This window comes from Lucilia cuprina, chromosome 4 (assembly GCF_022045245.1).
Source record: "Lucilia cuprina isolate Lc7/37 chromosome 4, ASM2204524v1, whole genome shotgun sequence".
Lineage (NCBI taxonomy): Eukaryota > Metazoa > Arthropoda > Insecta > Diptera > Calliphoridae > Lucilia > Lucilia cuprina.
Window position 1 is genome coordinate 86,011,512 of NC_060952.1, and position 26,138 is coordinate 86,037,649.

Consider the following 26,138-nt stretch of genomic DNA (forward strand, 5'->3'; position numbering starts at 1 on the left):
CATACTAACCCAATAACTTATTATTTTATCACTCTGATACTTTATCAATAACTGTCACTTAAAGTGGCTGAGAAGCCAGCTAACTTCCCTAATTAGGGCAATGTACACTAAGCTGTAATCTCTGCGACAATTAAAGATGTTTGATGGTCGTACGAGACTCTTTTCGCAGCGAATATTGAAAATCATATCTGCATAAAAGATCAATCAAAAAGCGCTTTCAACAGAGACGTCTTAAAACCATGTTGTTGTTGTAACAGATTAAGATTCTCTGGGGAAAAACTTCCGATTGATACAGCTGTTGTTGAGTTGACAATCTTTGGCCGATTGTAAATCGGGTCATTCCGTTGCGGAGATCTAATTATCATGGGAACGCTTAAAACCAAGTTGTTATGTTTGTAACAGATTGACTGTGACTGGATGTTCTTCAACTGAAGAGAAACATTTTTCGCTAGATACAGCTGTTTGCTGAGTTGACAATATATTGATGATTTAGAATCGGGTTGTTTCGGAGAGGAGATTGGGAACGCTTAAAATCAAGTTGATTGAAGCTCTAACAAACGACGAGAAATAGGTGTTATGACAATGCCTCATAGCTGATTTGGTATGCAGCCAACAGATATCCATCTGCAGGAAATAAATGACAATGTTAGGACAATGTTTCTCCAACAGTTACCACAGCAGAACACTAATCGTCTGATGCAGACTAAAACTCAGATAGTTAAAAGATTCTGAAAGATAATCACAATTCATCTTCACAAAAATATGAAAGGCATTATTAGGAAAAGATCAATTGCAGACATACTGGCTAAACCACACGAATCGTAAGTAAATAAAGACTATAAACAGTTAAAAAAACCATATATATCTACCTATAAGGGGTATTGAAAGTTGCCTGCCCTGGAGGTAGTATAAAGTTGAGCATACACATATCGGGTGGATAAAATAGAGTTGCATTTGCAGAACACGAAAGGAAGAAAGATTGACGATCCCAAATCCTGATTAAAGAGATCTATTCGATAGCCAGATTGAAATGTAGAATAAAGACGTGTTTCTGAAGATAGATTAATAAAACTGATCATGGTTTGAAAACATTTCTTGATGACTTTTCATGTGTAGCTAGCAGCTAGTTCGATGTGTGGATAAAGGCTAAAACTTCAACAGTTTCTTGTCGGATATCTTCAAGAAAATTATTTAAACTTTGACATCATATAATTGGTGCTTTTGCCGAGACAAGTTGGGAAGAAGATCTTCAGATACTTATTACTATTAACATCATAAAACAAAAAATAGTAACAAACTATGTTTTAGAGTCATAAAAGTGGTCATTGACAATAGTTTTAATCTACTGCAAAAACTTGGAAGTCACTAGGAATCCACAAATTGAAAATTGCCTTCGAATGCACACAATAGTAACTCTTTTCTTCTTACAAATACCATTTCTTTTGGGAATACCTCTGTTTGAAGAACGTTGCAATAACATAATCGAAATCTGGATTAGGGGAGAATCATTTTTAACTAATAAATGGAATATCTTGGAAAATGTACAGATATGTGAAGAAACCATTAGATCAGTCCTTGCATTCGGCAGCTTTGACGATATTTTAGAGACGCTATAAATTCCGCGGTCGTAGGATTCTAATGTCGTACTTGGAGCCCTCGCACACAGAAAACATGCCGCGGAAAACAAAAGTTGTTCTGACACAACTAAGATCGGAATAGAGCAACAGGCTTAATGCCTACTGGTCACTGGTCGTAACCAATGTATGTCCTTCATGTAGTCAATGTCCTCATGACACTCATCACATATTCAACTGCTCAGCTAAACCTAATTCACATTATCCGATGGACTTTTTGCCGACAAAGCAAGTTTTCTTGATGTTAGATTCCATCTTGGTGTATTGCAATCTGGAAGTAAAGATGTGCTGTCACTACCTCTATTAATGATTTGAAAATAGGTCTAACCAAAGCACCAGATAACCTAGTACTGCGGGAGCCCAGTTGCCCACAGAACTATGTCTTCGCTGTTCAGTTATTTGGGGTTTCTTCGGGATCCACGTAGTGGCTGTGGTTGAAACCTAAACCGCAGTAAGTGGGTGCTTGGTTAAAAGACTGATACACGGTGAAATATAATTTTCACCATAAATTTCTGTTTGTGAAATTCGTTCCTAGATTCTAGAAGTGGTACAAATGATGAAGCGTGACTGTGGATTAATAAAAAGTTAAATTTGAGCTGATATTGCAAAGATTGGGTTATACGAAGTGCAATTTATTTGATGTTTAGCCCTTACATTAATTTACAAGAGACTTTCCTACATGACTAAGTGCGTTTGAGTTTACTCTAAAACTTGTTCAACTTATCACAGTGGGTCTTTGTGATAACTGAAATAAAGTCTTTCCAATTAAATGATCCGTGTTTCGGACTACCATTTACGCCCCCTACGTGCTGTTGCATAATCAATAGGGTAATTCGGCGACATACATTTATTACGTCTTTATGAATGTAGTTCAAAGCTGCCGAATACGAGGACTGATCCAGTGGATCCTGAAAATATCTGCATATGTTTTTCTCGTATATACGAAGATCCTTCCAGACATGCCTCGGGGGAGTATCCAACTTCCCAGGAGGAACTGTTTGGTCTCAATATGACATTGTGTTCCTTGACTGAGAGGACCTTTGTTTCCTCGTGCAGGTGATGTTTCAAGGTAATTTGTAGGCAGCCAGTAACAGTCCTTAGTGCGTCATTTTGGCAGCTTTGAATGTTTCTCCATCGGGTATCACGAGCGAATGTGACCACACTGGAGCAGCTGGAATGACTTTCCGATGACATTCCAGAAGGAACTGTTTGGTCAACATGACATTGTATTCCTCTACTGGGAGGACCTTTGTTTCCTCGTGCAGGTGATGTTCCGAGGTAATTTGTAGGTATCCCGTTATAATCCTTAGGGCGACATTTTGGCAGCTTTGAATGTTTCTCCATTGGGTATCACTGAGCGAAGGTGACCACACTGGAGCAGCATAATTAATCACTGACCGACCAATCGTTTTGTATGTAGCCAACAAGGTTTCTTTATCCATACCACAAGTGCTGCCGGCTAGCGCTTTGAGGACCTTGATTCTACTTCGCAATTTGTCGGGGATCGGGTACCTGAGTAATGTGCACGTATAATGAACTGGATATCCATATACGTAAATTGCAACCTTCGACATTATGTCCAATGGATTTATGAACGTATCCAGTAGAATTAACTCAATTTTAAAGTCTGGACAACGATGCAGAACTTACTAACAAGATTATTGTATAGTTTTAGCTTTTGCAACAACAACGATCAGAACTTTATGTTTAAGGTAATGATCTATAGACTGCTTAATATAATAGATGTTTTTGTATTTTCGACTTTTTTCGACCAGAGTTAAAAATTTATTATGTTGCCAGAAGCGTAAATTTATAATGTTGCCATTTAACATTATATTATTATTATTTATTATTATTATTATTATTATTATTATTATTATTATTATTAATAAAAAAAATTATTTATATTTTTCCGATTTTTCGACTTTTTTTGACTATTTTCGACTTTTTCCGATTTTTCTACTTTTTTCGACTATTTTCGACTTTTTACGACTATTTTCGACTTTTTCCGAATTTTTCGACTTCTTTCGAATTTTTCCGACATTTTTTGACTTATCGACTTTTTTCGACTTTCCGACTTTTTTCGACTTCTATTTACAAAGTCGACTTTTCGACTTTTTTCATAGACGATAGTCGAGTTATCTTTTTTTTCATTTTTTTAAAAGTTGACTTTTCGACTGTAAGTATTTTATAAATAGTCGACTTTTATTGACATTTCCATTTTTTCGACTTTTTGACTATTTTCGACATCTTTCGACTTTTTTCCGACTATTTTTTGACTTTTTTCGAGTTTTTCCGACTATTTTAGAGTTTTTGACTTTTTTCCACTTTTTTTAAAATTATCGACTATTTTTGACTTGTTTCTACAATTTTTGATTTTTCGACTTTTTCCGACTTTTTTCGACTTTTTACGACTTTTCGACTTTCTTCGACTTTTTACGACTTTCTTCGACTTCTTACGACTTTTTGACTTTTTTCGACTTTTTGACTTTTCGTCTTTTATTAACAAAGTCGACTTTTCGACCTTTTTCACAGAACAAAATAGTCGACTTCGACTTTTCGACTTTTTTCGACAAAAAGTCGATTGTTCGATTATTCGAAAGTCGATTTATAGAAACCTAGTTTGATTCTAAATTCCTGGAACTTATTTGACAAAATAAAACCAACTTTGTTATTTTTAATTGTATGCTAAAATGTCACACTTTATTTCTAAACACAAAAATATAGTAAAAAGTATTTTAACTCATTATGGAACGTTTTAACAAGTTTTTTTTTCATTTTTTTAGTAGTTATTACTATTTTTTATTTATTACTTATTAATATTATTTTAATAATTGTAGTAGTAATGGTTGTATTTAATTTCTTATATCTTAATGATTTCATTACTCACTCGCACAATGTATAATTGCGCATACTATTCAATGGTTTACTGCATAAACCGCACATTTTATTTTTGTAAACCGAATAAATTTCAAAATTTAATATATTCAACATATCAAATTGTATGGTCGAATGCATAAGATTATTTTCAACAATCAAAATATTCTGTTCATTCACTTCGATTCTGTAAAGATGACATAGAAATGTTATAAAGAAATTTATTATTTTGCATGTTTTTCCTTGGGAATTTGCCTTACTCCTTACCTAAAATCATAATTGTTACTTTCTTCGGGATATTGATAGGGTTGTTGTCGTACATCGATAACTTTTTCATTTTTATTTAATATTATATTCACCGGCGCCTTATCATCGGTATAACTCGATGATTTAAATGTAAAATAGTTCTCTCCTATGTACACTCTTAAACCGTAATTAGAACTTAGGCTATTTTCGACAGAGGGCATTAGGAAGACAGCCATTTCACGTAAAGGACTACAGTCGGCAGCCAATAGAGTTAAACAATTCTCAGCTTTGGTTACTTTATGATAATCGGACAAATCAATTAAATAGTCATCGAAACTATTAACCATGCCATTGATAACGGAACAGGAACCTGTAGACACACACACATAAATTTATTTAAAATCTTCTAAATTTTTTAGTAAAACAATTCCAAAACTTACGTTTAACTCCCGAATCATAGGAAATTTCATGTGAAGCATCATATTTGGAATCAAGTTTTTGTATAAATGGTATATGATAAATACGTCGTCTCACACCATTCACCTCCACGGTCAACCAGAAATAATCGTTAGGAGCATTTATCGATACATGTATTTCCTTATTCATATTTAAACGTTCAACTTTTTCTGAAGAGAAAGACGAAACAAAATGATCCAAACGTGATGACCAGAAATCATACCATTCGGGCATCTAAAGAAGTTAAGAAAAACAAATAGTTAATCCATGTTTCGAGAAACCTTCTATATGATTTAAAACTTACATTATCAAACTGTACATCCATATCGTATTTCGTTATTGAGGTGAAATTTTCGAAATTACTTCTCTTACAATATTTCGAAGTGGGTATAGGTGAAAATTTCAATACTTCTTTGGGACAAAAACCGGTATCGGTTAAAGGATTATCGGATAATAGGAATTCACGAGCATGATCCGAGGGCTAAAATAACATTATCTTTATTATAAAGTTTCCAAAAAAGAGTATTAATTGTTTGCACTTACCCCTGCTCTGCTACTGAAATGTATGCTTGAACCATTAGCAGGACATTCATGGTCTGTGGAAGCGTTGCCAAATATCACTGTACCCATGAAGGTGTGTGGACGTTTGGTGAATACCAGGGGAGCGAAGGTAACATTTACGCAGGCCTTAAAAGAAGGAAAGTAAAAATATTAAAAAACTGTTTTATCCTGATTAAGGTTTAATTTCTAAGGAATCTAAAGTTAAGGCCTTTCAAGAGAACAGCACCTTGTGATCACTTCATATATGATGTTTTGAGGAAAAGATAAAGGAACTTTTTGCGGGTAACTACAAGAGATGGAAACTAGAGATGCTGGGATCTAAAGCAAAACCAATCTGTAATCAAATTGGACATCAAATTTGTCATACTCTTTCCTATCAAAACTCCTAACTCATAGATTTTTCTATGTTTAATTGAATTATCTCTAGGAATATAATTAATATCTCATATATGTACATATGTCCTTTTAAAAACAAACCTATTTAATTGCCTACATAACTCATGCTTAAATTATATTTATTATTTGTTTTTTTTCTTGCTCCTTGCTACAAAGGATACAACACGTATTGTCTAATATATCCTTATGAATCCTTATAAATACCTATATATAAAACCCAACATACTCCTTAGACTGTACACGCACGCATTGCTGGCATTTATTGTGGCAACATAATTTTAAATATTAAACTATCACAACAGCAGCAATAAGGATATAATAATGAAAGGACATTTTGTGACAAGTGCATAAACTTTACAAGACAAAACAAGAGAAAATACAACAAAAAAAAACACAAAAAAAATACAATAATAAGAAGTAAAAGGACGGAAAGAAGGTGGTTGGTAGCGGTGACTAATAGGAAGGGTAGCGGAAATAAGAGACATACAACAGTGAAAACGTGTATTGCTACGGCTGTCAGTCAGTCAACTTGTTAGACAGACAATTTTCCATACACGCCAACAAACAATACAATTTACACATAATCACCATGGCAGTATTAAGGACATACACAATAGTTTTCTTTTGCATGCCCTACACCACTGAAGTAAGCGGAGTATATAATGCATTTGTACTGATGTTTGTAATGCATAAACATATTGATCCTACGACCAATAAATATTAATAAAATTTAAAAAGACTATAGACTAGGCTATAGACAAGACTAGACTATAGACTAGACTTTAGACTAGACTTTAGACTAGACTTTAGACTAGACTATAGACTAGACTATAGACTAGACTACAGACTAGACTATAGACTAGACTATAGTGACCTGGATCCATTTTGTCCTCACTGTGTTAATATAGAGGAAGATGCACAGCATGTTTTCTTTATATGTCCAAGATTTGGAAATGAAAGAGCAGCTCTAGAAGACCAAGTAGAATGTAGGGTTAGGCCAGATAACATAATAAGAATTATGCTGACATTCTTAGAAAATTGGAATAGTGTATGTCATTACGTTAAATTGGTTCTAGTAGAACTTCGTAGAGAAGAGGAGATTCGAAGAAGAATCCAATTAACCTAGTGTAGGTTTCTACCATTCCCCACCCTGTGAAGAAATGCCTTACGGTAGTCCCACAGGGATTTTTGGATTGGAGATAGAGTTTTTTTAGCGTGTTAAAGTCTCGCACTCCTGGCAACAATCAAAGGTTAGGTGTGTCAGAGTCTTTTGATGATTTTTACCTCGAAAAAAAAAAAGACTAGACTATAGACTAGACTATAGACTAGACTATAAACTAGACTATAGACTAGACTATAGACAAGACTATAGACTAGACGGTAGACTAGACTATAGACTAGACTAAAGACTAGACTATAGACTAGACTATAGACTAGACTATAAACTAGACTATAGACTAGACTATAGACTAGACTATAGACTAGACTATAGACTAGACTATAGACTAGACTATAGACTAGACTATAGACTAGACTATAGACTAGACTATAGACTAGACTATAGACTAGACTATAGACTAGACTATAGACTAGACTATAGACTAGACTATAGACTAGACTATAGACTAGACTATAGACTAGACTATAGACTAGACTATAGACTAGACTATAGACTAGACTATAGACTAGACTATAGACTAGACTATAGACTAGACTATAGACTAGACTATAGACTAGACTATAGACTAGACTATAGACTAGACTATAGACTAGACTATAGACTAGACTATAGACTAGACTATAGACTAGACTATAGACTAGACTATAGACTAGACTATAGACTAGACTATAGACTAGACTATAGACTAGACTATAGACTAGACTATAGACTAGACTATAGACTAGACTATAGACTAGACTATAGACTAGACTATAGACTAGACTATAGACTAGACTATAGACTAGACTATAGACTAGACTATAGACTAGACTATAGACTAGACTATAGACTAGACTATAGACTAGACTATAGACTAGACTATAGACTAGACTATAGACTAGACTATAGACTAGACTATAGACTAGACTATAGACTAGACTATAGACTAGACTATAGACTAGACTATAGACTAGACTATAGACTAGACTATAGACTAGACTATAGACTAGACTATAGACTAGACTATAGACTAGACTATAGACTAGACTATAGACTAGACTATAGACTAGACTATAGACTAGACTATAGACTAGACTATAGACTAGACTATAGACTAGACTATAGACTAGACTATAGACTAGACTATAGACTAGACTATAGACTAGACTATAGACTAGACTATAGACTAGACTATAGACTAGACTATAGACTAGACTATAGACTAGACTATAGACTAGACTATAGACTAGACTATAGACTAGACTATAGACTAGACTATAGACTAGACTATAGACTAGACTATAGACTAGACTATAGACTAGACTATAGACTAGACTATAGACTAGACTATAGACTAGACTATAGACTAGACTATAGACTAGACTATAGACTAGACTATAGACTAGACTATAGACTAGACTATAGACTAGACTATAGACTAGACTATAGACTAGACTATAGACTAGACTATAGACTAGACTATAGACTAGACTATAGACTAGACTATAGACTAGACTATAGACTAGACTATAGACTAGACTATAGACTAGACTATAGACTAGACTATAGACTAGACTATAGACTAGACTATAGACTAGACTATAGACTAGACTATAGACTAGACTATAGACTAGACTATAGACTAGACTATAGACTAGACTATAGACTAGACTATAGACTAGACTATAGACTAGACTATAGACTAGACTATAGACTAGACTATAGACTAGACTATAGACTAGACTATAGACTAGACTATAGACTAGACTATAGACTAGACTATAGACTAGACTATAGACTAGACTATAGACTAGACTATAGACTAGACTATAGACTAGACTATAGACTAGACTATAGACTAGACTATAGACTAGACTATAGACTAGACTATAGACTAGACTATAGACTAGACTATAGACTAGACTATAGACTAGACTATAGACTAGACTATAGACTAGACTATAGACTAGACTATAGACTAGACTATAGACTAGACTATAGACTAGACTATAGACTAGACTATAGACTAGACTATAGACTAGACTATAGACTAGACTATAGACTAGACTATAGACTAGACTATAGACTAGACTATAGACTAGACTATAGACTAGACTATAGACTAGACTATAGACTAGACTATAGACTAGACTATAGACTAGACTATAGACTAGACTATAGACTAGACTATAGACTAGACTATAGACTAGACTATAGACTAGACTATAGACTAGACTATAGACTAGACTATAGACTAGACTATAGACTAGACTATAGACTAGACTATAGACTAGACTATAGACTAGACTATAGACTAGACTATAGACTAGACTATAGACTAGACTATAGACTAGACTATATACTAGACTATAGACTAGACTATAGACTAGACTATAAACTAGACTATAGACTAGACTATAGACTAGACTATAGACTAGACTATAGACTAGACTATAGACTAGACTATAGACTAGACTATAGACTAGACTATAGACTAGACTATAGACTAGACTATAGACTAGACTATAGACTAGACTATAGACTAGACTATAGACTAGACTATAGACTAGACCATAGACTAGACTATAGACTAGACTATAGACTAGACTATAGACTAGACTATAGATTAGACTATAGACTAGACTATAGACTAGACTATAGACTAGACTATAGACTAGACTATAGACTAGACTATAGACTAGACTATTGACTAGATTATTGACTAGACTAAACTAGACTATAGACTAGACTATAAACTAGACTTCTTACAAAGACTACAGACTAAATTATAGACTTGACTAAAAACTATACTTTTAACAAGACTAGATTAAGTTCAACACAAATAGCAAATACTTGATCATAATTTACATTAATTTACTCCTTCTTTAACTCTTCTAAATCAAGGGAGAATTTATCGCTGTAACTCTATCATATATTCGCTTATGACCAACATTACTTTCGTACTTCTTAAATTTTTTGTTTGGTTTTCTGAAAATGAAACATGGGTATGTGTGTCTGTATATTTACGCCTACAAAACTATGTATGTGAATGAATAAATGAATGGAATATAATATGAATGAATGAGTATATAAAGAACTGAAGGACATAACATCACCCCTACTACAGTCTACAAACGATACTATAACCAGCAACAATACCACCACCATTGTCACTACTGAAATGCCTCTAAAATGCAACGGTAGTGATATTAAGTATGAGGGGAGTGTCATATAAAGAAAGCATGGTTTCGAAATTAGTAAATATATATTGTATATTTTATAGAAAAATCAGAAACTATTATCGGACGAGAACACTTTATTCCATGGGAGTGCATGAGATCGTGAAACAGTTATTATTTTCTATTGATCAAGAGCTCGAACTTTTGCAGACTTCAAACTTCTGTTTGATCTGCTTCCAATATTTTAAAAGAACCCACGGAGTCTCATTAATCTCATGGATTCAAAACAATGATATTAGTTAGCGAGGGACCTTCATAGAAGGCGCAAAATCTTATTTAGACTTAATGATAATTGTAGCTTAGGTCGAAACATCTTCTTGGTGTTCAAAGAACGCAGCTAAGTATATTGATATCGGTTATCACTGGTAAATTTGGTAAACATGCTAGACGCATTGGTCTTCCGTTCAACGATTACTGAAGAAGTTTTCAAAACGAGGATTAAGAAGAGACTTTTACTCATCTTCTCTGCTATTGATCTGCTTTGGCGGAGGCCCAATTTCGGACGCTTGGATCGGCATACTTTGGTGATCTGTCCGAATTGTCAAATATTCCATTTAAACGTCTAAAGGAATTCATTAATCTGTCAAAATTGATGTGAATCCAATACTCACACTCTTCCTCGAAGGCAGCTGGCCGAGTTTTTTTCTTTCTCAACAATCTTACCCCCATCCTCACTTTCCCTTTGCTACTGTCTCTTTTCCACTCTTTCCTTATTATTACAAATGGAGCAACATAGACGCATTATCTAAAACCATATGAAACTCCCCACAACAAAATAAATATGTAGTTGTACTACTCAAAATCATAGACACACGATTAAAGTTCATAGTGGTCTAGATACGAAAACAGTTGTTGGAAACTTGTCGTTAAATATACATGTGTTTTTTGTTGTGCTATTTTCAAATAGTTTGATTTTCGTCGTTTAAATAATAAATAAGTCAATATCCGTCTGTGGCTCGGCTAAAAAAAACATCCTTTCGACACTCACACCAAAAAAAACACGTTTGATCAATATTTTACAAAAAATAAAGAAATCAAATTAATCAATCAAAGTAACAAGTGCATACAAATTGAAAACGTTGACATATTTCTTAAAAGAAAAAAAAAAAAAAACAAATTTGAAATTTCAAATAAATGGTATTTTAAAAATAAACTTAAATTAACAAGGAATTTGATATTTAAATTTGTAATATATTTATAAAATGTCCTCGGTAAGTGAAACAGTTTACATTATTTTCCTAAAATTTTAGAATATTTTGTTTAATTTCTATTTAAAGATCGAATCGAAACGTGTGCAATATCGTAAATATCTCGAAAGAGCTGGTGTTATAGATGCTTTAAGTAAAGCTTTAATAAAGCTTTATGAAGAACAAAATAAACCCGATGATGCTATACGTTTTGTAAGAAAATTTATGTGTGAAACTTGTCCAGATGATGCACAATTTGATGCCATGAAAAATGATTTAGAGGCGGCTTTAAAGAAAATCTCTTTATTGGAACAGGATTTGGAAAGATGTAAAGCTTTAATGTAAGTTTAGTTTAAAAACATAAAAGTTCTTAAAATAAAGTAATTTCTGTTAAAGTAAAAAAACTCCCGAGGAGGTGGCAGAATTATTGGATAGTGGCTTTAAAGCTTTAACAGAAGATGAGGAACATTCTGCTTCACTTTTGCGCAAATATTTAACGGCCGATTTATTGAGTGAATATAAAGCAGTTTTTACGGCATCTCCTATAGAAGCCTCTTTATTGGATTGTGTTCAGTCGGGCTTTGAACATCATGATTCTTCGTGTGGTGCTTATGCAGCCGATCCCGAATCTTATGATGCATTTAATAAACTATTCGATCCCATTATACGTGACTATCATGGTCAATTGGAAAATGAAAAGGAACAATTACAACCGGATACTGATTTTGGCAATGTAGATGATATAGAAAATCTAGATCCTGAAAAGAAATATATAAGTTCAACTCGCATACGTATTGCTCGTAATATCGAAGGATTTCCATATTTTCCCAAACTCACAGAGAAACAATTCATCGAGGTGGAGGAAAAAGTTAAATCAGCTGTTGAATCGTTTGATGGTGAATTGGCGGGAGCTTATTTTAGCATGAAAGATATAAGTGCTGAGACACAAGCGGAAATGGTAAAGCGTCATATTCTCTTTAAGAAAGGTGATGAGTATCTTCAAGATGCTGGCTGTTATCGCTTTTGGCCTATAGGTCGTGGTATTTTTCATAATCCAGCTGAGACGTTTTTGGTGTGGGTCAATGAGGAGGATCATTTGAGAATAATATCAATGGCAAAGTGTGGGGATTTGGGTAGGTTTTTACTTTATTTCAATATGTTTATATAATGGAACCAAACACCTTCCAGGCGACGTTTACAGCCGCTTAGTTAAAGCTCTACAGGAACTCGAAAAGAATCTTGTTTTCGGACGTCATGCCCGTTACGGCAACCTTACAGCTTGCCCCACAAATTTGGGCACCACACTGAGAGCTTCGGTGCATATACGATTACCCCTATTGGCACAAGACACTGAACGTCTAAGGACCATGGCTAAAGATTTAAATTTACAAATACGTGGCACTGGTGGTGAACATACGGCCATAGAGGATGGTATTATGGATATATCCAATTGTAAACGTTTGGGTATTACCGAATATGAACTTGTCAAGTCGTTGCAAGAGGGCATTATAAGTCTTATTAAAGCAGAAGAGGAATTAGAGGCGAAAAAATGAAAAGAAATGGAAGGACGGAAAAAGGAAGTGGCTTTTAATTAATGGTATTTTTAGTGGTGTTTTTTGTTTTATTCGAGAAAGAAATTTAAATATATAAACAACAAGTTTTTTTTGTGTAAAATTTGTGTACAAAAATATGATGGATTATCGAGGGGAACCCAAAACTTGAATAAGAAGATTGAGGACAAAAAAGTACTGGAATGTGTTTGGTAAGATATTGTCAAAAAAGATTTCGACAAGCTTTTTTTATTAGTTCGGTCCGTTAGATCTTTAGATCCTGAGCAATCTTCACAGAATTAGATCAATAACGATCTCACTATCAAATCTTCCTATTTTGACGTAATTTCGTTCTAAATAAAACGTTCCTAACAAGTTAAAGATCCTAAAATTTCTAATAACTTTTAAACTAAAAAGAAACTTAAATTGCTGTAGCGTGCTTTCCTAAATGCTTAACTGAATTAGAACTAGTTCAGTTCTAGTTCAGTTCTATTTCAGTTCTAGTTCAGTTCTAGTTCAGTTCTAGTTCAGTTCTAGTTCAGTTCTAGTTCAGCTCTAGTTCAGTTCTAGTTCAGTTCTAGTTCAGTTCTAGTTCAGTTCTAGTTCAGTTCTAGTTCAGTTCTAGTTCAGTTCTAGTTCAGTTTTAGTTCAGTTCTAGTTCAGTTCTAGTTCAGTTCTAGTTCAGTTCTAGTTCAGTTCTAGTTCAGTTCTAGTTCAGTTCTAGTTCAGTTCTAGTTCAGTTCTAGTTCAGTTCTAGTTCAGTTCTAGTTCAGTTCTCGTTCAGTTCTAGTTCAGTTCTAGATCAGTTCTAGTTCAGTTCAAATTTAGATCTGCTTCTGTTCTAGTTTAGTTCAAGTTAAGTTTTAGTTTAGAGTTTTAGAGAACATTAGGGACATTCGTTGTTTCATGAAATTTTCAAAATATTCTTAACAAAGATTGCGTTTTTATACCCTACACCACTTTAGTGGGGAGGGTATATTAGGCTTCTGCTGATGTTTGGTCCTATACCCACTTTAAAGTATACTAATCGGCTAAGAATTGTTTTCTCAGTCGATTTAGCTGTGTCCGTCCATCCGTTTGTCCGTCCATGTAAACCAAACTACAGGTCGCAATTTTGAAGATAATTCAATGAAATTTGTTATATGATCTATTGTCCTAGGGATTGAAAATGGTTAAGATCGGTCCATTATTTCACCGAGCGCCCATACAACTGAATCCCTCAATACGGCTTGTAAACCTTGTAATCAAACTAAAGGTCGCATTTTTGGAGATAATTCAATGAAATTTGTCACATGATCTTCTAACGTAGACGAAGCCTATTGGAAATTGTTAACATCGGTCCATTATTTCACCTAGCTCCCATACAACTGGAACCACCGAACAGGGCTTTCAGGCTCATAATTATGTTTAATATACTTGTATGTCGACAAAAAGTTGCAAAACTAAGCTCTATACTAGCCTTGATGACCCTAATGAGCCCTATAATTATAGGGCCTCATTCGACCCTAAACCCTATAAAAAGCCTCCTTCAAAATTTGACCTTAATGTCCACAGTTTTATTTAACAATAAATGGCTTAAGTATATATTAATCACATTTTACTTTTTGTAACAGGTGTAGAGTATTATGCGGTCGGCCTCGCCCGACTATAGTTTCTTACTTGTTTTCAATTCGTTTTCCAGAAAAGAGAAAAATAGATCAATTAATTTTTTATATATAATTGTTAAGATCAAGGATGAAAAACTAATATAGATCCATCTTTCATTTTACATTCGGCGAAGAGTATTAACTAAAATATTCTAAAGAATCATAAAAATCCCACTTACCTTCCAATCAGTTTGTGGCATATCGGCTGTCTCAGCTGCTGTACGCTGAACATTACCGGCCAAATTAAACCAACTGGTTTTTTTCGATGATTGAACATCCATATTAACAATCCATTTATGAAGATTTTGTTCCATATTTTGATCATCCGTATGAATGAGAGTAAAGTTAATATTGCGATCAATGCTATCGTGAGATTTCAATTCTTCAGTACTGCAAATGGCTCCCTCGATCTAAAAAATAAACGATATAAATAATTCGAATACAATCCGTTTTTAATATGACTCACCTTGGTTAATTTTTCATTTGATATCAAGAGAGTAAAGTTACGATCATGACCTAAATGTATAGAACTTAACTGGGCCACACCAAAGACATACATAAGGAAATTTATGATCATATTACGTGAGAAGCCACTAGACAGATAGAAAATAGGTTTAATAAATAAAATTTTTTAATTCTCTAATTCCAAAAAAAACATACTTTTCCATAAATTCCGATTTCAATAACATGCCCCGATATTTGTTGAGTTCATTCAAGTTGGTATTTATAATAATGGACATGCCCAAATCTTCCATATCATATTTGAATAATTGAACCTGTTTCAGACAAGTTAGTTTAACAAATAAAATACTAAAATTAACTTCAAAACCTCACCACATCATGATGTCTTTCCGGATGCATTATCTCCTCAAATGGTTCATTAGCCGACTTTGTAATCAATCCCCTTGTGGTGGTAACCGATCTTGATTTAAACGATAAACCACTGGTAAGATTAGCCGGCCTATTAAAGGCATATTCCCAACAGCTACCAGCATAATAATTCAAACTCAAATAGAGTGGAACATAAATCAAGAAACCCTGTTCACGATTAATTTCATGATCCAAATTAAGGAAAGGATTATAACTACGACTGCGGCAAGAAGCATACGATGAATAACGAGCATCAATTTCCAAAGAAGATTTCATAACATTCGGATGATGGAATTGGGTTATGTTACCGCGCAAAGAGGTGAGTACAGTAGTTTGTAGCAAGACATCGGCATTGGTACCCAAAACTGTGGGCACAGCATATTTGGTCATAAAAGGCCATCTAACAGTTTGCATGTTAATATGGCTATCGGCTCTTATAAGAAAGGCAATGCGATCGATTACTTTAAAGAAAAAAGAAATGAGATTAGTTTAGCTATATAGTAGTCCTTAACTCTTATCAGACTTACAATCTTTATAGGTGATCTTTTGATAGGTGCGCTCATTTAAGTAATATGATAACACCGCTTTACCCTCCATTTTTAAAATAAATTCTAAATGCAAAGGTTTGGTATCTATAATGGGAGCATCTAATAATTTCAAAAGACTTTGTATGTTAATATATTTTTTAGGATCTCCATTGGTTTTCATAAGAGTTTTGAACATGGTATCGGGCAAACCACGGGCCTTAATATATAACTGTAATTTTGGGAAATATTTTGTTTAAGAAACAAATTTAAAACGAGATTTCATAAACCTACCGCCAACTGTCCAGTAAATTTACCCAAAGCCTCGGTATCAAATTGCAAATAGGCTACCACGGGTAAATCGGATTTAGGATCTCCCACCAATAAAGCCTGCAGCATAGCACCAATACCAAATTTCGAATCACGATAATCGAATATATAATTACCGGTAACCCAATAACGTGGTTCCGGCTTTTGGGGCAAATGACGATGCATGTAGGACAATAGACGTCTCCTAGAAATTTTGAATAAGAAAATTACTGGTTAAAGATTTTCTTTAAAGAAAAACTAAGTAGATATATTATGTAGGTACTTACAAATTTTGATAACAAGGGTATGTCGTCTCTGAAATACTAGTGATGGTGGTTCTATAGTAATTGATCATATGAGGATCTGTTTCACTTTGTATAATACGATGAATACTAATTAAACGAGCAGCTGTAGGATTAGAGATCAGTAGCAAAGTTACCGCCGCAACTCTCAATTCTAAACTGGCATTACGAGATTCGAAGATGGGCCAATAGATTTCATAGATCTTGGGAAAGGAATATAAGATAAATAGAATTTCAATCTTTAATTGGAGTTATAGTTCCGTTTGCGTTTAGTTCCAATTCAGTTCTGGTTCAGTTTTAGTTTAGTTCCAGTTCAGTTCTAGATGAGTTATAGTTCAGTTCTAGTTCAGTTGTAGTTCGGTCCTACTTCTGTTCTAGTTCAGTTCTAGTTCAGTTCTAGTTCAGTTCAAGTTTAGATCTACTTCTGTTCTAGTTCAGTTTTGGTTCAGTTCTAGTTCAGTTCTAGTTCAGTTCTAGTTCAGTTCTAGTTCAGTTCTAGCTCAGTCCTAGTTCAGTTCTAGTTCAGTTCTAGTTCAGTTCTAGTTCAGTTCTAGTTCAGTTCTAGTTCAGTTCTAGTTCAGTTCTAGTTCAGTTCTAGTTCAGTTCTAGTTCAGTTCTAGTTCAGTTCTAGTTCAGTTCTAGTTCAGTTCTAGTTCAATTCTAGTTCAGTTCTAGTTCCGGTTCAGTTCTAGTTCAGTTCCGGTTCAGTTCTAGTTCAGTTCTAGTACAGTTCTAGTACAGTTCTAGTTTAGTTCAGTTCTAGTTTAGTTCTAGTTCAGTTCTAGTTCAGTTCTAGTTCAGTTCTAGTTCAGTTCTAGTTCAGTTCTAGTTCAGTTCTAGTTCTAGTTCAGTTCTGGTTCAGTTCTAGTTCAGTTCCAGTTCAGTTCTACTTTAGTTCAGTTCTAGTTCAAGTTCTAGTTCTAGTTCAGTTCTAGTTCAGTTCTAGTTCAGTTCTAGTTCAGTTCTAGTTCAGTTCTAGTTCAGTTCTAGTTCAGTTCTAGTTCAGTTCTAGTTCAGTTCTAGTTCAGTTCTAGTTCAGTTCTAGTTCAGTTCTAGTTCAGTTCTAGTTCAGTTCTAGTTCAGTTCTAGTTCAGTTCTAGTTCAGTTCTAGTTCAGTTCTAGTTCAGTTCTAGTTCAGTTCTAGTTCAGTTCTAGTTCAGTTCTAGTTCAGTTCTAGTTCAGTTCTAGTTCAGTTCTAGTTCAGTTCTAGTTCAGTTCTAGTTCAGTTCTAGTTCAGTTCTAGTTCAGTTCTAGTTCAGTTCTAGTTCAGTTCTAGTTCAGTTCTAGTTCAGTTCTAGTTCAGTTCTAGTTCAGTTCTAGTTCAGTTCTAGTTCAGTTCTAGTTCAGTTCTAGTTCAGTTCTAGTTCAGTTCTAGTTCAGTTCTAGTTCAGTTCTAGTTCAGTTCTAGTTCAGTTCTAGTTCAGTTCTAGTTCAGTTCTAGTTCAGTTCTAGTTCAGTTCTAGTTCAGTTCTAGTTCAGTTCTAGTTCAGTTCTAGTTCAGTTCTAGTTCAGTTCTAGTTCAGTTCTAGTTCAGTTCTAGTTCAGTTCTAGTTCAGTTCTAGTTCAGTTCTAGTTCAGTTCTAGTTCAGTTCTAGTTCAGTTCTAGTTCAGTTCTAGTTCAGTTCTAGTTCAGTTCTAGTTCAGTTCTAGTTCAGTTCTAGTTCAGTTCTAGTTCAGTTCTAGTTCAGTTCTAGTTCAGTTCTAGTTCAGTTCTAGTTCAGTTCTAGTTCAGTTCTAGTTCAGTTCTAGTTCAGTTCTAGTTCAGTTCTAGTTCAGTTCTAGTTCAGTTCTAGTTCAGTTCTAGTTCAGTTCTAGTTCAGTTCTAGTTCAGTTCTAGTTCAGTTCTAGTTCAGTTCTAGTTCAGTTCTAGTTCAGTTCTAGTTCAGTTCTAGTTCAGTTCTAGTTCAGTTCTAGTTCAGTTCTAGTTCAGTTCTAGTTCAGTTCTAGTTCAGTTCTAGTTCAGTTCTAGTTCAGTTCTAGTTCAGTTCTAGTTCAGTTCTCGTTCAGTTCTAGTTCAGTTCTAGATCAGTTCAAGTTTAGATCTACTTCTGTTCTAGTTTAGTTCAAGTTAAGTTCTAGTTTAGTTCTTTTTCTGTTCTTTAAGCTCTAATTCAGTACTGGTTCAATGAATTTTTAAAGCTATATCGAATCCAATTTGTTCAGTTGTATTTTTAATATAATCTTTCACTCACCCTTTCCGCACGATCTGGAGCCAATGATAATGTAGTCCAGGCAGCCAAAAATTTAATATCTTGATTCTCTTCTCCATTGCTAACGATAGGATCTAAATAATTGGCCACATTGCCAACTTGTAAGTTACTTAGACCTTGCAAATACAACATTTTACTGTCATAGTCCCGAGAATCTAAAATAACCAAAAATATCGATAAATCTGACAACAGAATATCTCAGCAACTCACCCAAATATAAATTGAAATATTTCTGAACATAATCCTCGAAAACATCTTTGTTAATTCCTCCTGCAATATGAACATTATAGACTAAAGTAGCAAAACTTAAAACAGCAGCCTGCATAACATCGGGCCGTTCGGGTCCCAGATTTAAGAAATCCTCACAGCCTTTAATTAAATCATGTGAAAGTTCAAATATATGAAACGGCATAGAAACAATCAATTGTACAGCAATAGTGGACTTTATTTCCTTTTTCTCTACCACCAAATAACGTGTTAGGAATACCGAGGCTTTGGTACCAATTCTGGGTATGATTTCATGAAATATATTGCGTATAGTTTCCTGTCTATACGAAGTACCAATATCCACTTCTGTATACAATTTCTTAAGCGACACATAGTCCATTTCTGTTAAAAGTTTAATCACATCCGACACTGTGGAATCATAGGGTTCACTGAATTTATAATTAGAATTTTCCAAACCCTCAGCCAAACTATCTAGTAGACGGGAAGCAGAATTTATAAGATTTTCTTGCTGTTGAGGGAAACGTCCACCAGTGGGATCATTTAAGTCCACTTGCAATAACTGTAAACCAGAAACTTCGTCTGCCATGGAGGTTTCAATATCTATGGGATTGTCAATTGAGGTTTCATTTAAAAAGTTTAAAAGTAATCTGTAATGAAGGGCAATATATAATGTTTTAAAATTGGAAAAACTTATTCCAAATATATATATCGTTAACATACTCCGAATTGATAAACTGCGCTTCACCCGTGGACTCAAAGGTGTGTATAAGCGACGAACCCTTTACATGAGCCATACTCAAAAAGTAACCGGTTTCGGCATGAGGCAACATACCAAATATGGCCTCATTGCCACTTATAACATTCTGTTGAAAATCAAATTTACACGTGTTTGTGGGAACATTGCTGCGTGTTACATGTATAGACTCAGCATAGGGTTTACATGAACTCAATTCGGGAGTCTTACGTATGGAAATATAATTTGTTTTATTGGATATAAAATATTCGGTTAAACATTCGCCATGTATGCCCATCTGTTTCAAAAGAAAATTTCGAATAGTTTAATAAATACTATAATTAATATTTAAAATCCAGAAGAGTAGGTTACCTCATCCACTACAAATGCTCCTGATTTCTTGGTCTGAAATTGTATCATTGAGGCAATGGCTCTTTTAAAGTTTGTCGACCATATGGGATCCGTTTCTTTGAATACCAAATGCGATATAGTGCCATCGGGATTTAAGGCAATTTTAAAGGGTTTATAGGCGGGATACATATCTTTATTTTGCAGAAATTTCTCTCCCGAATTGTTGAGAGTGACATCGTCTATGACAAGCTGTAAAAAAAGAAAAAATCAATTCAGATAATCTTTCAATCTTGAATAAAATTCTATATCGATTAAAACCCGTTATATTGGGTTTCGATCTACATCTACATCTGTCATGTTTTTGGTAATAACCCAACCAAATATCTCCCGACTTTCTTAAAACTTATTTTTATGGATAAACGGTATCGTTTTAAAAACATAACATAAGTAGAAAGCTTAGACCAGTTCCATCCAAAATATGGCTATTTTTATGAAAAATTCAACTATTTAGAAAGGTTTATTTATTTGGTCTTCACAGATTGAAAAATAGGTGTACACGTCTGGTACCAAATTGACACCAAACTGTTTATATATTGACAAACAATCCATTGTCAACATTACATAATGTTGTGATACAGATGTATGTATCTACTTGTATATCTATCTATCTATCTATCTATCTATCTATCTATCTATCTATCTATCTATCTATCTATCTATCTATTTATCTATTTATCTATTTATCTATCTATCTATCTATCTATCTATCTATCTATCTATCTATCTATCTATCTATCTATCTATCTATCTATCTATCTATCTATCTATCTATCTATCTATCTATCTATCTATCTATCTATCTATCTATCTATCTAATGCAATATTAAGATCAATGACATTTTTTACGTTAAACCCCTTCTTTATTGAAGTACCTTTCTTTAAAGTACCTAACTTAATTGCTACTTTATTTGAGCCTTGTTTTCAATTTTCTCTTTTCTTATTTCAGAATTACACATTTTTTTCTCTCTTCATCAGAATTTTTATTCTATTTTTGTTGTTTTTAAAGTGCAAATTAATTGCCATTTGAAATTGAATTCAATTAATTGTGTGATCTTTTTCTCCCAACAGTAGTACATATACAATATAATTCAGTTAGCGTTTGTACTACACACAACCTTTTTGAACCCTTGAATTCGATTCAGTCTCAGCATGTGTGTAGTATACAAATAAATTTACAATTTACTCCTCGTATGCAAAATATTTCAGATCATTTTTATATGTTTGTCTCGATGTTCTTCGTGCTTATCGTGAAGAAATAATCAATTTAATTTCAACAAACAATAAAAAAAAAAATTACACGAAAGATGCTTTTGGACGGACTCGTTATCAATAACCAACACCAATCGTATAATACTGATGATGATGGAGATGTTGGTGATCGTCATGAACACCAACATGGGAATTATGGGAATTATGAAGTGTATGTTTAAAAAAATATGATTTCTTTCTTCCATAATTGTTTCTGACCTTTGCTTTTGATCGTGGGAGTTTTGTTTTTTTGTTATCAGTAGAAAACAGCTGAGAGTTTTTTTTTTTTTTTTTTTTTGAAATGGTAAATCTTGGCTTATTGTACATACTCGTGCGTATAATAACATAATTTTCTTTTGATAAGAATTTTAATTGAGATTTTTTTTTAACAAGTACGTATAGTAGCTTTATATGTTGCATTTTTATGATTGAATAATGTTAGAGAGATGTAAATTTTTAATACAAGGGTCATTTGACATAACCATTATATATAGATTTCGATATTGTCATTCCAATTCATTCAAGTATCCAGTATTCTGGGTCATTATTAGACTATACGACGATCCGTTTGTTTGTTAGGAAAAAATTCCCTAGAAATATTCTCTAAATATTATACTGTTATGTTATGTATTAAAAATGGGTAAAACGGTCCAAATTTGTCTCTATATTAAGACTGTTAAGTTTGACATACATAAACATAGTTATGGACTAAACTCTCTGTTAAGTTTCAAAAGTACAGAATTTCAACAAAAATTATTTTTTTATTATAAATTTGACATTTTTTTCGAATTTTAAAGAGTTCGATCCATAAGTCTCCATAAAAGACCCTTTTTTGAATGCTAGTCTTATAAGATTCGGCATAATCGAATATAACACTCTGTAGAAGGGCTGCAGGTCAATAACTTAAATAAAAATTTGAAATAAGTCGAAATTTCTAAACCAAATTATATTTTTTAAAAGATTAAGGGCTGATTCCGAATTTAGACTCAGAATGTATCCATCATTAGATATCTTGACACAAAATTGGAAAAACTCCGTTTTTGGTCATATTTAAACGCAAAAAGTCCCTTATTTACAAAATCCCTTAAAGTCCAATTCGTATCGAAATTTTCTTCGTTTGGCAGCTTCGGTATTCTGCATTTCGACTCGACTCACCGTCACATAAACAACAAAAACAAGGTACGATCGTAACGCAGAATACACACGTTCGTAAAGCATTGAAACGAAATGGAATTGCTTCTTCTTTTTCTTACGATTCAGTTCAATCGAAATGCAGAATATGGGTAAATATGTTGATTCCGAATCTAGACTCAAAATGTATCCATCATAACAAGGTTTTTAGATATCTTTATCATATGTAAGGGCAAAAGGTCCCTTATTTACAAAATCGTATAAAATCGTAAAGGTTTACACGCCTATTCTGCATTTCGATTACTTTTCCGCATTCTGTTTTGCGACCATCTAAAAATTTGTATTCCAACAAAAAACGGAATCGTATGAAAAAGAAGAAGCAATACCATTTTATTTCAAGACTTTACGATTGTGTGAATTCTGCATTACGATCATAGCATCCAATCGAAATGCGGAATATCAAAGTTTGTCAAACGAAGAAAATTTCAATTTGAATTGAAGAGGTGATATCTTCTTCGAGATATCTACTGGTCCATTGACTAATTTCTCTAGAAATACTTTAAACGTTTAATTAAAGTACTTTAAAACTGTAGATTAGTGATTGGACAAGTCAATATATAAGATCATTTAGTCAATAGACCGGTTCTAGAACTAGTCAATAGACAGTCTATTATATATCTATAGTTGAAACGAAAAGTCGACTTTTCGACTTTTTGCATTTTAGGAAAAGTCGACTTTTTGCATTTTATGAAAAGTCGACATTTCAACTTTTTGCATTTTATGAAAAGTCGACATTTCGACCTTTTGCATTTAGTTAAAAGTCGATTTTTCGACTTTTTTCATTTAATTAAAAGTCGATTTTTCGACTTTTCGACTTTTAATATTTTATAAATAGTCAACTTTTCGACTTTTTCCGACTTTTCGACTTTTCGACTATTTTTGACTTTTGACTTTTTTCGACTTTTTTCGACTTTCCGACTTTTTTCGATTATTTTCGACTTTTTCCGACCAGAGTTAAAAATTTATAAAGTTCTCAGAAGCGTAAATTTATAATATGGCCATTTAACATTATATTATTATTATTATTTAATATTATTAATAAAAAAATTTTATTTATATTTTTTCTATTTGTTGCAATTTTTTGAGTTTTTTCAACTTTTTCCGACTTTTTCCGACTTTTCGACTTTTTTCGACTATTTTTGACTTTTTCCGAATTTTTCGACTTCTTTCGACTTTTTCCGACTTTTTCCGACTTATTCCGACTTTTCGACTTTTTCCGACTATTTTCGACTTTTTCCGAATTTTTCGACTTCTTTCGACTTTTTCCGACTTATTCCGACTTTTTTCGACTTTCCGACTTTTTTCGACTCTGTCCGACTTTTCGACTTTTATTTACAAAGTCGACTTTTTGACTTTTTTCATAGACGATAGCCGAGTTATCAACTTTTTTGAAACAAAATAGTCGACTTTGACTTTTCGACTTTTTTCGACAAAAAGTCGATTGTTCGATTATTCGAAAGTCGATTTATAGAACTCTAGTATAGTGTAGTATATAAATTACACAAAAGACTAGTCTATGGCTTAGACATTACGTTAGTGAATTCTCTAGTCTTAAAGATGGTCTATATAATAGTCCAAAGAGTAATTTATAGAATAGAAAAACAGTTGTCTGGTCTCTCTTCTCTTCCAGGATTCTTTACAATATCCTCTTACGAAGTTTAGTACAAAATTTGATCAATGTTAGTAATTCTTTAAACTTTGTGTTAATAGTAAAATTTTTCATTTTTTATTAATTTTTTTTTAACAAAAGATTTCCCACAAAGAGAATTTAAGTAATTTCAACTTATAAATTTTCCTAATTAATTAAAAAAAAAAAACTAAATAAAAAATAAACTTACCGCTGCCGCCAAAGTATTATTATTTTGCCGTTGCAATGTCAATTTACCGCGTACAATCCAACCGGTAGTAGGTGGCGCTGGTAATTCTTCTTCCTGCGGCGCTTTAGCGCCCACTTGTACACTGCCCACATATTCGTAGAGCATTTGTTTGTTTAAACCGATAATATTGAAAGCATTTTGTGATATCGGGAATAGCAAAAATAGATCTACAATTTCATTCAGATTTAAATTAATTTATTATTAAAAAAAAAACAATTTTAAATATTTCAATGTATTTATTTTTTTACTAAAATACAAACAAAACAAAAAAATGCTAATAAACTTTTAAAAGATTTTTTTTAATAAATATTAAACATATAGTAATTTTGTTGTTGTTTTTTTTTTTGCCATTATTAAAATAAAATTTAATTTCACTACAAAAAAAAAAAAAAAAATATAATAATTCTTTATCAACACAAAATAAATTTAAATAAATGAAACACAAATCATCTTTAAATACAAAGTAATGTAGAGAGAAATTTAGATTTTTTTTTGTTAATTTATAGAAAATTTTCTAATATTTTATAGAAAATTACGTCATTTTTATAATTATATAGTTAAATTATTTTATTTAAAAATTTATTTTTACATTTGAATTTTTTTTTCAAATTTAAATTTATATTTAAAAAAACAATACATACACACTAATACTGAGCACTTAAAGCGCTTCATTTTATAATTTTGTCTGAAAACTTGGTTTTGTTTTTTTTTTAAGATTTTATTATAGTTTTTAAAACCGTTTAGAACGTTTTAAAACTTATGATATTGAAATAAAAACACTTTCCGCTTTTAATATTTCATTTTATATAAACTTTTTCAAAGATCGGGGTTTAATTGTTGCAGTATTGGTTGTCTGATTATCTTTTTTTTTTAAATGTCCAATTTATTATAATATATTTAATGATAAAGTTTTCTTATATATTTTTTGTTGTTTCTTTTTATATACATATTATTTAAAACCACAGTTTTTAAAATTTCCGTATTTTCAAATAAGTCCAAGTGTTGTGCTCGCGTTTTAAACTGCTACTGATCTTGAAACTCAACAAGTCTTTATAAATTTGTATATGATTCGTAATCAACAATTACTTTTCTTGAAAAATATTTACAAAAAGTACTCTTAGGAAATTTTCTTAAGAGAGCGAGAAAGTGTAAGAAAGAGAGTTATTTTTTCTCTTGATTTCTCTTTTATATAAATGTTTCAAAAGGATTTTTAACGGTATTTTTATTGCCAGGCATGGAAAATACAGTTTTTGACTAAATTTCGACATAGCAGCGAAATGATAT

At 32.8% G+C, this 26,138-nt stretch overlaps 2 protein-coding genes across 2 annotated transcripts; one reads left to right on the forward strand and one right to left on the reverse strand.

Moving 5' to 3' along the window:
- Positions 1-4,504: 4,504 nt before the first annotated feature.
- Positions 4,505-25,891, reverse strand: LOC111688315. The gene is made up of 18 exons (XM_023450802.2): positions 25,496-25,891; positions 24,816-25,021; positions 20,500-20,727; positions 20,115-20,425; positions 19,377-20,041; positions 19,149-19,321; positions 16,942-17,159; positions 16,640-16,859; positions 16,349-16,577; positions 15,786-16,282; positions 15,612-15,727; positions 15,418-15,544; positions 15,131-15,361; positions 5,757-5,900; positions 5,518-5,694; positions 5,198-5,447; positions 4,779-5,127; positions 4,505-4,698 (listed from the first exon to the last, which is right to left on the reverse strand). Exons 1-18 carry the CDS (start codon positions 25,524-25,526, stop codon positions 4,521-4,523), a joined length of 4,350 nt encoding a protein of 1,449 aa, XP_023306570.2. The 5' UTR covers positions 25,527-25,891; the 3' UTR covers positions 4,505-4,520.
- On the forward strand, positions 11,439-13,417 carry LOC111688310 (arginine kinase). The gene is made up of 4 exons (XM_023450796.2): positions 11,439-11,779; positions 11,846-12,096; positions 12,152-12,888; positions 12,944-13,417. Exons 1-4 carry the CDS (start codon positions 11,771-11,773, stop codon positions 13,306-13,308), a joined length of 1,362 nt encoding a protein of 453 aa, XP_023306564.1. The 5' UTR covers positions 11,439-11,770; the 3' UTR covers positions 13,309-13,417.
- Positions 25,892-26,138: the final 247 nt, after the last annotated feature.